Source organism: Peromyscus maniculatus, chromosome 21 (genome assembly GCF_049852395.1).
Source record: "Peromyscus maniculatus bairdii isolate BWxNUB_F1_BW_parent chromosome 21, HU_Pman_BW_mat_3.1, whole genome shotgun sequence".
NCBI classification, from domain to species: domain Eukaryota; kingdom Metazoa; phylum Chordata; class Mammalia; order Rodentia; family Cricetidae; genus Peromyscus; species Peromyscus maniculatus.
This window is the reverse complement of record NC_134872.1, coordinates 57,438,585-57,454,230: the sequence shown is the minus strand read 5'-3', so window position 1 is coordinate 57,454,230 and position 15,646 is coordinate 57,438,585. Positions and strand designations below refer to the sequence as shown.

General features: G+C 42.8%; 1 protein-coding gene across 10 annotated transcripts in view; it reads left to right on the top strand.

Annotated features, from left to right (window-relative positions):
- Positions 1-15,646, top strand: part of Pkhd1 (PKHD1 ciliary IPT domain containing fibrocystin/polyductin) — a 483,551-nt gene that overhangs the window by 27,338 nt on the left and 440,567 nt on the right. For all 10 annotated transcript variants that reach the window (XM_076557889.1, XM_076557888.1, XM_076557887.1 and 7 more), the window contains 10 exons: positions 4,059-4,160; positions 5,263-5,358; positions 7,598-7,739; positions 8,264-8,378; positions 9,186-9,464; positions 10,988-11,077; positions 11,164-11,254; positions 12,526-12,668; positions 14,445-14,575; positions 15,239-15,414. In XM_076557889.1, the coding sequence (XP_076414004.1) occupies positions 4,059-4,160; positions 5,263-5,358; positions 7,598-7,739; positions 8,264-8,378; positions 9,186-9,464; positions 10,988-11,077; positions 11,164-11,254; positions 12,526-12,668; positions 14,445-14,575; positions 15,239-15,414 (1,365 nt within the window). The remainder of the gene's footprint in view (positions 1-4,058; positions 4,161-5,262; positions 5,359-7,597; positions 7,740-8,263; positions 8,379-9,185; positions 9,465-10,987; positions 11,078-11,163; positions 11,255-12,525; positions 12,669-14,444; positions 14,576-15,238; positions 15,415-15,646) is intronic.

Here is a 15,646-nt window from a genome sequence, read left to right as displayed (position 1 = left end):
AGTGGTGGGCAGCTGGTTATTTCCAGAGAGCATACAGTGTCTGGGTTTTAATACAACCACAAAACCACTGAAAACATGTCTGTGAGGGAGGTTCAAATTTTAGAATTTAGATTTTAGAAAATAGACCTTTTCAAACGAGAAAGCTATCATCTCACAGACCATGAGACAAATGCCATTCATTTTCTGGACAGCCCATCTTACTGGAGCTGGGTTCTGACCACTGCCTTTCTTGTCTTTAAATAGTTATCTAGTGTGTTTGAGAGATGGTGAGAAGAAGCAGCCATGCTGATGAATACAATGATAGGAGCAGAAAGATGGTCAATCTCTTATTGAGTGTTTGGCATATAATCTCAGTATTAATTTCTTTGAACTAAAAACTAGGGTTCATTGCCCTTATTTTTCTATGGAGAAAACAAGATTAAGAGGGGATGCAACTTACCTAAAGGTCCTTGAAAACTAGTTAAAAACTCCATGCACGTAACTAACACCCTTTAGGAAGCATGTTGTCTCTGGTACCCAACCTCAGGCTTCTACGATTCTGCTGTGACTATAGATGCTGGAGCGGTAGGCTGATGGTACCTGATATCATTCACTTCGTGGGCTGAAAACATAGAGGCATGAGCATTTCCATAGAGAAGGAATCCCTGGCGATATGGACAATCCACAGAGTATGGGGCCAAGCCTCTTCAGGCTGGCACTCAGTAACTAGTCCAGTGTGGTTAAGCCCCTAAATTTCAGAGCCTAGATTCAGCATATTTGAAATGAATAATGTGGTGCTTGTCCTTTTAACTCTAAAGATTGTCTAAAGTAGTTGGTAAGGAAGAATATTTGAACTCACGCAGAATTTCTCTGTTCTTTTTATGAGCATGCTTATGGAATAACAAGTTTCTTCATTTTGTTTCCCATATACTTTTTAAATATGATGTCTATTTTTATTTTATTATTATTATTATTATTATTATTATTATTATTATTATTATTATTATTTTGAGACAGAGGTTCTCTGTATAGCTCTGGCTGTCTTGGAACTTGGTTTGTAGATTAGGCTGTCCTTGAACTCAGATATCTGCCTGCCTCTGTCTCCCAAGTTCTGGGATTAAAAGAGTGCACCATTACACCCGGCTGGCACATCTGTTTTATCTGTATTACCACTGTGCAATTCTGGGCCCCGTAGTCTCCTGCATAGTTTGCTCTAGTGATTTCTAAGGGGTTCTGACTTGACACTTATGCTCCGTAGATCCATGTTCAACACAGCCATATATAGGATTCTCTATATCAAGCACACACCTGAGGTTTCTTCACCATGCACATCCTCTAAAGCAGTGGTTCTCAACCTTCCTAATACTGTGACTTTTTAATACAGTTCCTCATGTTGTGGTGACCTCCAACCAAAAATCATTTTCATTGATACTTTATAACTGTAATTTTGCTACTGTTATGAATAGTAATTCAAATATCTGGTGTGTAGGGTGGTCTTAGAAAATCCCTGTGAAACAGTCATTTGACCTCCCCAAAGGGGCCATGACCCACAGGTTGAGAACTGCTGCTCTAAAGGTGTTTCATCTTCTGTGAGAAATAGCTCAAGCGTCTGTCTTCACCTAATGTGCTTTTCCAGCTCACTCTTCTCCCCTCCTTTCCCCTCCCCCTTCTCCCTGTCTCTCTTCTACCTCTCTGCATATTCTAGCCACACAATATGCATTGTGCAACCTTTTTCCTATTCTGGCTATTGCTTGCTTTAAATGTCCCCTCTCCCTTTTATGTGGTCAGTTATTATTATTATTATTATTATTATTATTATTATTATTAATTTTCATCCTGAAATAGAGTCTTACTATATAACCAAAGGTAGCCTTGAATTTGTTAGACCCTTGCCTCAGCCTTCCCAGTTCCAGGACTATAGCTAGATGCACACCTTCATGCTCAGCTTTCCTCAGTCAGTTTAAAGTCATCCTTTAAGAGTCAGTTCACATTCCTGGAAAGTTAATTCTCTACTCTGTACTCCCACTCACCTCTAAGCCTCTCTACTTCAGAGCCACTCTAATTTAGCTGACCTGAAATTGTGATTATACTCCATATACATACACTTTCTTACCATACTCACTGCTTGAAGAAAGGAACTACTCCGAATTCCTCTTTATCTCGCTAGTGCAATAGAGTAGACACTGTGAATGTTGAAAGAGATTGTACTATCACAGATGTTCTAAAAGGCCAGGAAGCCTCTTTTTCCAGTGAACATTAGTGAATGCAGAGACCTGCAGCCGCTCCAGATGTGGAGGATAAGTGATGGCCGAGTGCTCACATCTAAATGAGACACTCCTGGGCTGACTCCCCAGGGGAGACCTTGCCTTGGAGGAGGTGGGAACAGGGGGGTGGTGATGGATTGGGGGTGAAGGCTGGGAGGTGGAAGGAGGGAGGACAGGGGAATGCGTGGCTGATATGTAAAATTAAATTAATTATAAAATAAAAATATTTAAAAAAAAGAAATCAAACACTTCCTCTAAGGCTCAGGAAACACCATGAAAGAGAAGGCAGAAAGAATGTAAGAGCCAGATGCAGGGAGGGAGGTATAACACGCCCCCTTCCAGGCATGGTCTAGTCACTGCCATCTTGAACTCAGAGCAGCCACAGTTACCTGCACTGGACCTGCACAGCCAGGCTGGCCTGTTAGCCATTGGTTATTGAGGAAGAGGGTTTCATGAGGTCTTACCCCTCTCTGTTTAACTACAGGATATTGAAAGATTCTGGAAGGGGGATGTCATTGTCTTCAATTTGGGGCTCACTGATGAGGATGCCATGTTCCAGTGGATAGTACTAAATTTATGGCCAAACATGACCTTGGTCAAACTCAGTGAGTGATTGGATAGAACAAAGACTCGAGTGTGGGAAAAGAGTTTGTAGGGACGGAAGGGTGTTGAGAGAGTGGGAGGTGAAGGTAATGAGAATTCATTTTATTCTTGTATGAAGATGTCAAGGAGCAAAGCAATTTAAAAAAAATTTTCTATTTTGAACTTATAAGCATTCATGACCAGTCCCTGCACAAATAAACTTATTTTATGTCATATTCTCAATATGTGTCTACTGTACATTACAGTATAAATACATGTAAGTTTATACTTAGCTTATCAAAGAGTACAACTCTTCTCTACCCTGAAAGGAATCAAACTTCATACTGTGAGTATTTAAAGAAAGGTCAAGGGGCTGGAGAGATGGCTCAGTGGTTAAAAGTACATAGTGATCAAGCAGAAGACCTGATTTCAGTTCCCAGCACCAACATCAGGCAGCTCAGAACAACCTGAAACCTCAACTCCAAGATAGTCTCATGCCCTCTTCTGGCATCTGCAAGTGCCCCCGCCATATACACATAGTTGAAAAAAATCTTTAAAGAAATTATAACATGAAATCCTGTGGTTATGTATCACATTGCTATAGAGTGGTGGTTCTCAACCTTCCCAATGTTGCAGCCCTTTAATACAGTTCCTCATGTTGTGGTGACCCCACACCATAAAATTATTTTGTTGCTACTTCATAACTGTAATTTTGCTACTGTTATGAATTATAATGTAAATATTTGATATGTGAGCCAGCAGGGGTCGAGACCCACTGGTTGAGAACCACTGCTACAGAGGCTTCAGCTTGAACGAAGTGCGGGTGAGATATTGCATGTGCCTGAGGAAGAAGCCTGCAGCATGGGCAAGAACTAAGGATGGGGTAGTGGGAGTTTCACTGAGTACATCTGTTGTTGATTCTTCCATGTGGTGTAAACTACTATTCCCCATTAAGTAAAATCCTTGGTGTGAAGAGACATATTTCATAAGAAAGCATAAGGGATACAAAGGCTTTTGCTGACACCATGAGTGACCTTCCCTATAAGTACTGATCCTGTTCAATATATATTTAGAGTCCTTTTGTTATTATGTGCATTTAAGATGACGATTAGAAAAAATTCAACTGTTGCTGGACTTGCAGTATAAGAATTGTCTTATAAGGGTTTCTCTTATTGTCTGGGGGGCACATCACATTATATATCTAGAAGCTTACATTTTTATACACTCTTGCAGAAATCCTATCTGTGTTTCCAAAAGTTGGGAGCCTTGGTGGAAGAACAGACATCACCATTACAGGAGATTTCTTTGACCCTTCTGCCCAGGTTACCATTGCAGGTAATTATGTTGAAATGGTTGAAAATGGTTTTCAGTGTTGTAGGCGTTTATATCTCTACTGACTCAGGGCTGTGAGGGGAAGCTTTCTTACATTTTAAACGTTCACCTCTTTCTTTCTTTCTTTCTTTCTTTCTTTCTTTCTTTCTTTCTTTCTTTCTTTCTTTCTTTCTTTCTTTCTTCCTTCCTTCCTTCCTTCCTTCCTTCCTTCCTTCCTTCCTTCCTTCTTTCCTTCCTTTCTTTCTTTCTTGCGTGTGTGTGTGTGCTCATGTGTGTGCATGGCATCACATTGTGTGTGCTCATTCATGCATGTGTGTGGCATCACGTGCCACAGCACTTGTGTGGAGGTCAGAGGGCAGCTTGGAGAGGTGGATGCTCTCTTCCTGGAGATCAAACTCAGGCTGTCAGGCTTGACCAAAGGCACCCACCCTCACTGAGCCTTCTCTCTGGTCCTGTGTTTGTCCTCCCTGGTACCTGATGACTCTAAAGTCTTTCACCTGTATGTGTGGGCGAACAGATACAGGACTTTTGTCCTGTCACCTTGCAAATGTGCCACAGGGACAGGGTGGTCTTCAGAAAGACTCGTCATATGTGCAGATTTCCTATCCTAGGGATGAAGAGAAGGGAAGCTGTAGCTGCCTTGTCCCAAAGCTCTACTTTTACTAGAACCTGCCCTTCACATCTTCCATCTTTGAATGAGTAGGTGGGAATTTCCTATGCAGACTCCTCTGGAGTGTTCCTTGGGAGACCTTTTGGTGGCGCATTTCTAGAACCTTTTGTCCTGAAACAAGGGGGCTCCTGACACATTCATGTGGCCCTTACCCTCCCCACTCAGCAAACAGGCCAGCGGCTCCTCAGTGAATGCAATTGTTTTGTGTGACTTGCTTTCTTACGTCCACGAGCTGCCCCACACCCATACTCTACTGCACTGCACAGTCCCTTTCCTGACCTCCTTCTGTCGGGGTGACAATTTGTGACTGTCCAGATCTCATGGCTTCTCTCTCTCTCTCTCTCTCTCTCTCTCTCTCTCTCTCTCTCTCTCTCTCTCTCTCTCTCTCTCTCTGTATCTACACGTGTATTTATGAATTTAAAAATTTCTCCTTAGGTATCCCATGTGACATTAGACATGTGTCTCCCAGGAAGATTGAGTGCACCACCAGGGCTCCAGGAAAAGGAACAAGGCTCACTGCTCCTCAGGCAGGTAAGGAAGTCATTAGGGCTGCCCAGTGAACTCTCTACATCATGCTTTAAGATCCAGAGAGTAGAAGAAAACATACTTGAATTGTGTCTTAGCAGTGTGACTGGATCCCTAATGCCATGGGCCAAGCCTTTCATATCAGGGAACATCTTAGATTCAGTCACTTGCAGAATGGCACTACATCCCTAGCTCAAGCCATATGTCTAAACAGTAGACTCCAGGCAGAACATAACTGCCCCCCAGACACTGTGGCTATTGAATGGAATCCCCAAACTGCCGCTCTGCATTTGGTTGGAGGGTTGTATATGTATTGGCCGAGGAGACGGACCAGTGAAGCGTGCTCTGGTGCGCTCATAGCAGCCACAGTAGGTAGGTCAGTGAGTAAGGCACGATGGGGTATATTTAAATGCTGTTTATCTCCCCTGTGGGCTTCCCCCCCCCCCCCACTGATATTACAAATGGGGACATGCTGTGACGCAGCCACCAGCATCTGCCTCCGGTGGACAGAAACGGAGGAGGCGAGGCAGCAGGTTCCACCTGTCCTTCTTAGTTTGAAGCTCCCCCATGTTCTGCTAAGCGTTAGGACTAGAGGCTCCAGTGCAGTTAAGCATAAGGAAGGCTGGCATGTTGCTCTGTCGAGAGCCACAGCCCGATGCTCTGTGCATAAGGCACTGACCTAATGCTTAACGATGTAGTGAGTCAATTCGAAAGGCTCAGCACCTATAAGCAGAGTTGCCCTGCCGGAGTGAAACCTTTCTAAAGACGGGGCCTTTGCTTTGTGGAGACAAATGCAAAGCTCTGGCTTGAGAATTCTGGAGCTCCCAGATCCCTGGTGTTTACTTAAGGAGAGCTCCCAGCCAAGGAGACAAAAGTATTGAAACAAGAAATGCAGAGAAAGTGTGTTTCCTGCATCAGGAAACAGAAGCTGGTTCCCTTGCTGAGCGTTTCCTGCTTAAGCTGCTGCAGTTGTGGGAGGGTCGTTTCCGGAAAGCAGCTATTTGAGTTAGTGATGCCTTTATGAAAAGCTTTTGAGGTTTGTCCTGTGGAAGTAGGGCAAAACACCACACAAAGCAGTACTTCTCTAACATGGCTGATTCTTGTCCTCTCGAGACAAGATGATATTAGCATCTAAGGAGTAGAAACCAGGGATGCCTCCCATTCAGCAGTGTACAAGACAGCCCAACAACAGAGCTGCCCAGACTAATATAGCAACTGTGTAGAGGTTGGTTGAGAATCCCAGAGTTAGAGTAATATTCTTAACATGCTCCTAAGTCTCTACTTATCCCTTATTTACTGTCTATCTTTGGGGTCAATGAGGAGCAACATCGGTAGTTTATAATAATAGTTATCATAGATATGCTTTATTGAGACTTACTCTATTTCTAGATTCTTTTAGTCTTTGTATATTGTTTCTGGTTACTGCTGGCTCTGTTTTGATATATGAGTGAAGGGAGACACAGGACACTGAGGAATGCCCCTAACCTTCACTTTTAGTAAAGGGTGGAACTAGACCCTGAATGACCAATCAAGATGACTATCTAATAATGATCAAGATTAGTATCCAATATCGGTGCACATATGCCTTTTGACTCAGGGTTTGCTTTATATACAGTGTAAGTTAATAAGTAAAACATCATTTAAAATGCCACGTAATAAAATTATGCCACTGAATGGTTTTGTGTGCAGGTCAACAAATTGAGGTCATGATCGTTGAAAACTTAAAGGATTGACAGTTTTTCTAGGAAAAGGGAATTTTATGGAATAGAACACGTAGGCTGAATTAGGCCTCCAAGAATACTGAAGTTCATGTCCAACTTCAGAAGGTGCAAAGTCAGGCCACGCCACAGCTTACCATCACACAGACCACCTTTTCTGAATAGTGGCACTTATTTTTTTGTGACCTCTCCAGGATTTGGCTTTCTTCTGTGGCTGCTGAAAACACTTTCTAGTCTTCTCTGTCCTTTGAGAGCACTTCTCATTTTAACATTTCTCATCAAGCTGTTCTTTCCAGGAGGCTACCCAGGGAAATTTTATTTATTTATTTATTTATTTATTTATTTATTTATTTATTTATTTATTTAATTGCTTTCTGGAAAGTTCCTAGTATCTACAGAGGCTCTCTTGGTCTCTGGTGATTCATCTTCACTAATAACATCTGCAGTGCCTTTCACCTTGTAACTTAAGTGGGGTCTTTGTGAGGAGGAACACTGCTCGGTGGTTATGGGATATACATGTCTTACAGGCAATCGAGGACTTCTTTTTGAAGTTGGAGATGCTGCTGCGGATGTAGAACTGAATGAGGCCACCCCAGGGTACAGGTGGCAGATAGTCCCCAATGCCAGTTCTCCATCTGGATTTTGGTCAAAGGAAGGGCAACCTTTCAGGTATGTCGTAGATAAAGTGGGAATCCGTATCAAAAGTATAGCAACTAATGCAGGCAAGCTAGGACCCAGGGAACAATGCGGTAGTATTTCTAGAGGATCACTTGTCCCATGAGCCCGTGGTGTTTGGCAGTGTTCTCAGCCAGTGTTGGCCATTCTGGTGACCATATGACCTTTTGTAGCTGCACAACCAAATATTGACCATTGTGTAAAACCCATATTTCCTGTAACTCTAAATCTGCTTTGGAGATGAGTGGTTGTCTCAGCCAAGCCGCCACATTGTCCCATGGTATGGCCATGATCTCCTGGTAATGATACAAATGCAAAGGAACTTGTAGATGTGTAGAGACTGACATACTGAGATTGTGCAGGTGTGACTGCTTTTTCTAGAATCATCAGAATAACACTGTAGTATAAGGCAGTTTTTTTTTTTTCTTGTCACTTTCAGAATAAGGGGTGCTGTATGTTGGCTCAGTGATCCTGGCCTCGTTGAGCCTCACCTGACTCTGTGTTCCTCTGTGTTTCAGGGCACGGCTCAGTGGATTCTTTGTGGCTCCAGAGACAAACAATTACACATTCTGGATCCAGGCCGACAGCCAAGCTTCCTTGCATTTCAGTTGCTCAGAGGAGCCAAGGACTAAGGTACTCACCCTCCTCTGGATTGCCTTTCCTTTGTTCACAATCCTTTGCCCTTGAAAGAAGAAAGGATCAGAGAGAAAGATTTCCTGTTCCATAGTTGTAAAATACCACTGAAAAGCAATTTGGATTACTATAATGGTATTGTAAGCCCAGCATTATGCTACAGTTTACAACCTTGCTTATTATTTTTATCCCTGTGAAATATGCATATGTCCACTTTCTAGATAAGAAAATTGAGGCATTGAGGGATTGTATGGCCTATTCAGGACCACTTGAATAATAAGAGAAGTAGTCACAATTCAAAATCAGATTGGTTTGACCCTCAAACTTGTGCCCTTTCCACTATGTTTGGGTTAGTATCATGCAGGAAGCATCTGTCAGCCTTGGACTTTTTAGAAAGCAGTTGAGGTCCATTTGTGCCTTTGACAGAGACCCATGATGTTCTTAGTATGCTCTCTGAAATTGATTTGCTTGCTGGAGAAAGCCATGGATTTTAATGAGCTAGTGCCATTCTAGGTCTTTCAGGGGTTTAATGCAATCTTTTCACAGCATCACACAGACATAGAATGTGAGGGCAGAGGCTGTTCCTAAACATAGCCTGTAAATTCTCTCAACTGCTATGCAGTTGAGAGAGAGAATGGAGGAGGAGTGGGGAAGCAAATGTAGCCACAGGGTCAAAGTCAGTGGACTAAGTGGTTGGAAAAGTGCTTAAAAAATGTCATGTCGGTAGCTTTTGAAATGCTCATTGTCTGATCACAAAATGCATGGAAGATTCACAGAGTTGACCGTGATTGGCTTATTTGGGCACAGGTAGAAGTGGCCTCTGTTGGAGTTGGCACTGCTGACTGGTTTGATTCCTGGGAGCAGAAAGGGGACGAAGGGAGTTGGCAACAGAAGACCACTAAGTTAGAACTGCGGGCAGGAGCCAAGTACTACTTGGAAGCAGAGCAGCTTGGGATAGCCCCCAGCAGGGGGATGAGAATTGCCGTCCAGATCCACAACACCTGGCTGAATCCTGATGCGGTCAACACTTACCTTCTGGAGAAACACCAGATCCGAGCCCGAGCCCAGAGACTTCCAGAATTACAGGTCTGTGTGTCTTCTCAACCCCATGAAAGTGAGTCATAGGGAGAGGGGAGTCTTCCTCAGAAGGAGTACAGCTGACTGAGAGTAAGAAAACCTGAGATGCATTGACAGTTCTTCTGCCACAGGTATAGGATATAGGGTTATAGAGATTAAAATTCTTTTCTTTTCTTTGTCTTTAAACATTGCTTATTATTGTTTCTTTGTATGTGCACGTGGGTTCCAAGGCTTTTATGTGAAGCTCAGCGGACAGCTTTCAGGAGTCGGTTCTCTCCTTCTACCACGTGGGTCCCTGATATCCAGTACAGCTGGTCAGGCTCAGTGCCAGCCCCTTAACTCACTGAGCCATCTTGAGTATATTTTTTAATGCATTCTTAGTATTGAGATTATCTTTCTTGCTGATTTATTTCTGAAATATTTGAATTCTAGTTAAGTCCTTAATTGTTTTTAGATTTATTTTACATGTGATTATCTTGCCTGAATATATGTCTTTGCATCATATGTGTGCCTGGTGCCTGTGGAGGCCAGAAAGGGAACTGGAGACTGTAGTTACAGACAGTTGTGTACCATGACATGGGTGCTGGGGATTGAACCCAGGTCCTCTGGATGAGTAGCCGGTGCTCAACTTTCCAGCCTCATGTCTTTTCTTTGTTGAGAGCTTATTTCTCCAAGTACAATCAAGGTCATTTAAACACACACACACACACACACACACACACACACACACACACACACACACACACACACACACACCACACGAAACACCATAGCTTTTTGACCTATTATGGGCTTATTTCCCTAAGTGTTGTGTTTATGTATAATCTGTCAAGGTGTGCTTTGAGTCTTTCAGTTGTGCTCCGTGTCTTTGTTGAACAAATTCTGTACACTTTCTCTTGTTCACTTTTCTATACAGAGGTGATCAATGTGGACACCACCTTCTAGGACTTCTAGTTTAATAGTAACACGAGCATAAAGAACCATTGAGAAAAGTAGAACAGTGCAAGTTATTCTTGAGTGCTCCCTCAGGACAAAGGCATAATGTACCCAAGAGAGGACATCCGCTGGGGGGGGGCAGAGTAGAGATGGAATAAGCCCCCAAGATAGAGTGGGATGCCATGTGCTGGCTGCGGCCTCTTAGGCCACTCCTTCAAGGCAGCATTCGGTGAGAAGGTCCAAAAATGAGGTGAGCAGTGGCCACCTTTACATGACGTACTCTCAAAAGTGTGGTGTTCAGTGGCCACCTTTATATCATGTACTCTCAAAAGTGTGGTGTATAGTAGTGACCTTTACACCATGTACTCTTGGAAAAGCAACACAGATAAACAGGGAATCAATCACTCATGTTATTCCAAGAAAAGTTTCATTTGATGGTGACACTGTTTTCCAGAGATTTCTAGATCTTGTGTATTTAGAAAACTGAAACTGTAATAAAATGGAAACATCATTCCGAGGAGCTGTGCTCTCTCCCTAGACTGACTCTGACTCCAGTCCCTGCGTATCAGTGAATTTTGTCTGTCTCCACTTTTTAGATGTTGAATGTGTCAGCTCGAGGAAACTTTTTCCTTACTTGGGACAATGTCTCTAGCCATCCAGTTCCTGCCAACGCTACAGCTCAACAGGTGAGTGTCTCCTGCCAATAATGAAGGGGGGCGTGGGAGCTTTAGACCTGACATTTGAATGACTGCATTTTTATTCATTTTAATAGATCCAAACCACCATTGAGGAGCTGCTTGTGGTCAAATGCAATCTGGAACCAGTTTCAGCTCGCATTCTACTCCGGCTTGGGTTTGAGCAAGGTGTCTCCTGGGTGGTTATGGTCCTCTCTTCTATTGCTGTTTTCCTTTTCTTTCTTATAACATAGGAACAAGCCCCGTTTCTTGACCAAAGTGCTAATAGAGTCAAATAAAAGCAGGACGTTGGATCCGGATGGAGTGACATGGGAGTAGCTGTGCATTCGGGAGGGAGATGGTTGGGATGCATGTCAACTGAAGAAGTATTCTTCTTGATAGTTCAGCAGAGAGAAACGCTGTTCAGAGAGTTTCTTCTAAATAGGGAGAAGAAGCAGGGTATGCACAGCAATGATATTGTTTAAAAAAAAATCTCGCTTAGTTCAAAATCAAAATTTGTGTCAATAATTTTTTGTGTGTGTGCTGATGGAGATCAAGCCCTAAGGCTTTGTAGATGTTCCACATGAGTTCTTCAATAAGCCATACTAATATCCGTTTAATTAAAAAAAAAGTTTTGAGACAAGTTCTCACTAAGTTGTGGAGATCAGCCTTGAACTTGTGATCCTCCTGTGCCAGCTTTCCAAGTAGCTGGGACTGCAAGCGTGCACCACCACTTCTAGCTCATATAAGAGAATTAGTATATAAGAGTGCAGAAAGAAATTCTTTCTTTTCTTTTTTTAAATTTATTGTTTGTTTTTATATCCCAACCACACCCCTTTTTCACTATTTCTCTTCAGATACAGGTGGGCCTCCCAGGGATATCAGCCAGCCAAGATATATCAAGTTGAAGAAATTCTTAAAATGTGCTAATGTGCAATATTGCCCTCCCCAATCAATGGACAATGCATTCTGAAAACTATCCCTAAAGTGAACTGAAGTTGTACTGAGGGGCTAGAGCAATGGTTAAGAGTATTTATTAGTCGTGCACAGAACTCAGGCTCAGTTCCCAGTATCCATTCCAGTTTCAAGTAATCTGATAGTCCCCTTTGATGGTCATCCATAGGCTCCTACATGCATATGGCATACTCCCTACACTCAGGCACACATAAACATAAAACAAGCAAATAAATAAAAATTTTTAATTGACATTCCCTCTCTCTTGCTTTTATATAGTTTTTCCTATTTTGGTACACAGAGAAAACTGTATTACTATTCCATGTTCTATGGTTTCCAGAAAGGATTTCTCATAGCTAGAACCTTCCAATTGGAGGGTGCAAGGCCTCTGGACTCTTCCCATCTCTCTCTAGGCTGAGGGGCCAATGCTACTGTTTATTTCCTACACACCTATTGTCTTGTCTCATGGCTGTGCCTATATCCCTATTGATTTGAATTATATACAGGCCTAGAAGGTTCCAGCTCTGATGGGGTCCTCACCAGTTCAACGGAACCGTTCTGTGGCAGATTCAGCCTTGGTCAACTTCAGCACCTTATCCTAAAACCCTCAGCTGCCAAACATGGCTACCAGCTGGTGCAGTACCCATATGTGAGTACCCACTCTCACGCTTCTAGGCTTGGCAGGTCGGGAGGAGTCGACATTATTCTCTGGGTTTGAAGCTAACATGGCAGAGGCAAAGGAAATGACTGAGATAATTTGCCCAGTGCATTTGAGCTCAAGTTTGACATTTCTTAGCTGCTTCTCCAGGCCCCCCTGCTTGTGCATTGCTACCTGAGAATGCTACTGTTAACTAGAAGGCCTGTGGACATTTTTAATTGTTTAGATATTTTCTTGGCTCTCTACACTTGAGAAATAGTGCAAATCTTGCGACAGATTCTGGTTTTGAACACTGATTCTATATCCTGCATATTCGTAATATTTATTACTTACGTATGACATGTCTTAATTTACTCATCTCTAAAATGGTTAATATGGTGCAGCTCTCAGGAATGTGGTGAAGATTAATATAGTAAGATGTTTTGCATCAGTGAGGACCCAGTTGAGGGTAGTTGTTTATTATTATTATTATTATTATTATTATTATTATTATTATTATTATTGTAATTAAAGCAAGTAAATAATGGATCAGCTGACACACCTACCCCTGTGCTATTTATTTAATTTTTAAAGAATTTCATACATGAGTACTGCATTTACATAAATTTACATAACTTTCACCCTCTCTCTTCCCCTTCCAACTCTTGTGTTCCCCTATTCCCTCTTAAATTCATATTCTGCTCTTTTAATTAACACACACACACACACACACACACACACACACACACACACACACACATATCCTTCAGAGTCTGTTTAGTATTGCCCATGCATGTATGTGTTTTGGGGGGCTAGTCCCTGAAGAAGGTTGATTTTCCCTTTCTCAGCAGCCCTTAATTACTTGTAGTTCCTCATCTAGAGGTGGGACTTCAAGGTTTCCCTCATCAACATTGGAATGGATCTTGGCTGGTCATTGCGCAGGTCTTTTTCAGGTGACCATATTGCTGGGCTTCCATGGGTACAACTTTACTGTCATATACAAAAGATACCATCTTGTAGCAGATGTTCTGGTTCTCTGGTTCTTACCATCTTTCTGCCCCTTCTTCCGAAATGTTTCTTGAATCTTATGTGTAGGGGTTGTGTTGTAGACCTATCAGCCCAGGCTGGGCACTCCATGGTCAGTTGTTTTCTGCATTTTGACTAGTTGCGGATTTCTGTGGTGGTCTCTGTCTGCAATAGGAAGACACTTCTTTGATGATGAGTGAGAACTGCATTTAACTGTGGTATAAAAATAATTATTCAGAATGTAGTTGGGAATTATACTACTTTTAGGAAAGTTGACCCAATTCTTAAAAACTTAAATATTTTTAAAGTGACTATTTTACTAGACTTTTCCTGTATGTGTTTCTATATGTGTACACATAATCATGGAAACCAGTAGAGGGCTTCAGATTGGATTTGGATTCACAGATGGTTGTGAGCCACCATGTGGGTGATGGGAATGAGGGCCTACAGGTGCCTGGGTTGAAGCAGGTGTGTTACAACTGACATACTTTAAAATCCTAATTGCTGAGCATAGCACTGAACTTTGAAAAGGGTCACCATCCAATACTGTGTTTCTTTTGGCCTCAGAGAAAGTAGTTACACTGTGTTATTTTCTGGCTTGGTTGAAGAGGTAAAGAATAATGCTTTGGGGCTTCCTGCTTGATTGGACCTAGACTCTTGAATAGCATGCAGCAAGACCTGGAGAGGCAACTTCCTGTCACATCATGTCTGAGTTGCAGCTTCTGGCAGTGTTGAACTGAAGGGCCTATTTGATATCCACAGCTGTGCATTGCATACAGAGGCCACATAAATGGGACTGCCCTGAAGATGACTGTTTCGTTCATATTTGGTGTCCAAAATATAACGAAGAATACCACTTGCGACTGGAGTCTCACGGAACCTCACCCTGAGAGGTAGGTACGATGGGGAGGTGTGGGTGGATTCTTCCTGCTGGTGTGTGTGTGTGGGAGGATTGGATATCTTAGAGACTGTGGCCCCCTTGAGATACTGAGTATTCCATTTGGGCCTCAGATACTAACTTGGGGCTTTGAATTTATTTATTTGACCGGACAAAGCAGTTTGACTTAAGAGAAACAGTTACAAGTATGGAAGGAATCTGACAGGACCCTAGCATCACATTAGGGACAGAACTTATAAGACGTTCTTTGACATGAGGAGAATTGAGGCCCTGAGGATCTGCGCTTCACTGAAATGCATTCAGCAAGTGGTTCCATAATAAAATTAAGGCACCCTGGTCCATTGATTCCGTTCTCTGTCTAGACATTTCTCATTGCTCTTAAAGTTGTTTTAAACTTTGAAATGAGTCAATAATACAGGAATCCCCAGGATGATCCGTACATGGTTAGAGCCTGGCATGTAATCTATCGATTTAAGACGCACAACTACATTGTTTCTCGAAAGTGCTGCTGATGGATGCCTAGTGTTGTGAATGAGTGACTGACTTGAAATGACTCACCAGTGTCGTAGATGGAAGCGGGCTGAGCCCAGGGTATCGGGGGCTGTCTGGAGGAGGCTGGAGACCTTACCCAGAGTCCCCTCCCTCTCTGCTTTGGCAGCTGGCAGTTCACTTGCATTAACCTCTGGGACACTTGTGTGCGTCACTCTGAGGATCTCCAGTCTTCTCTGGCAAACACTGCGTTGCTGGTTCATCAGATTGACATCCTTCCTGTGGCCCTGGAGGCAGGCCTGCTCTATCTGGATGAAATCATCCTTGCAGACACAAACATAACAGGTGATCGCCACATCTGCTGTTCCCTTAGGCCTGCCTGTTAAATGCCTATCTCAAATACCCACCCTAGACATTGCTCTTCTCTTCCAAAGGAGAAAATGGGGGATTCTTCAACTTGCCTGCCATGGTTTGAAGGCAGATGGGATTGGACATGTGGACATGTGTGCCTTTACTTCTATGTCTCTCCAGCTAGCTGCTCGCTTCTCTCTCTCTCTCTCTCTCTCTCTCTCTCTCT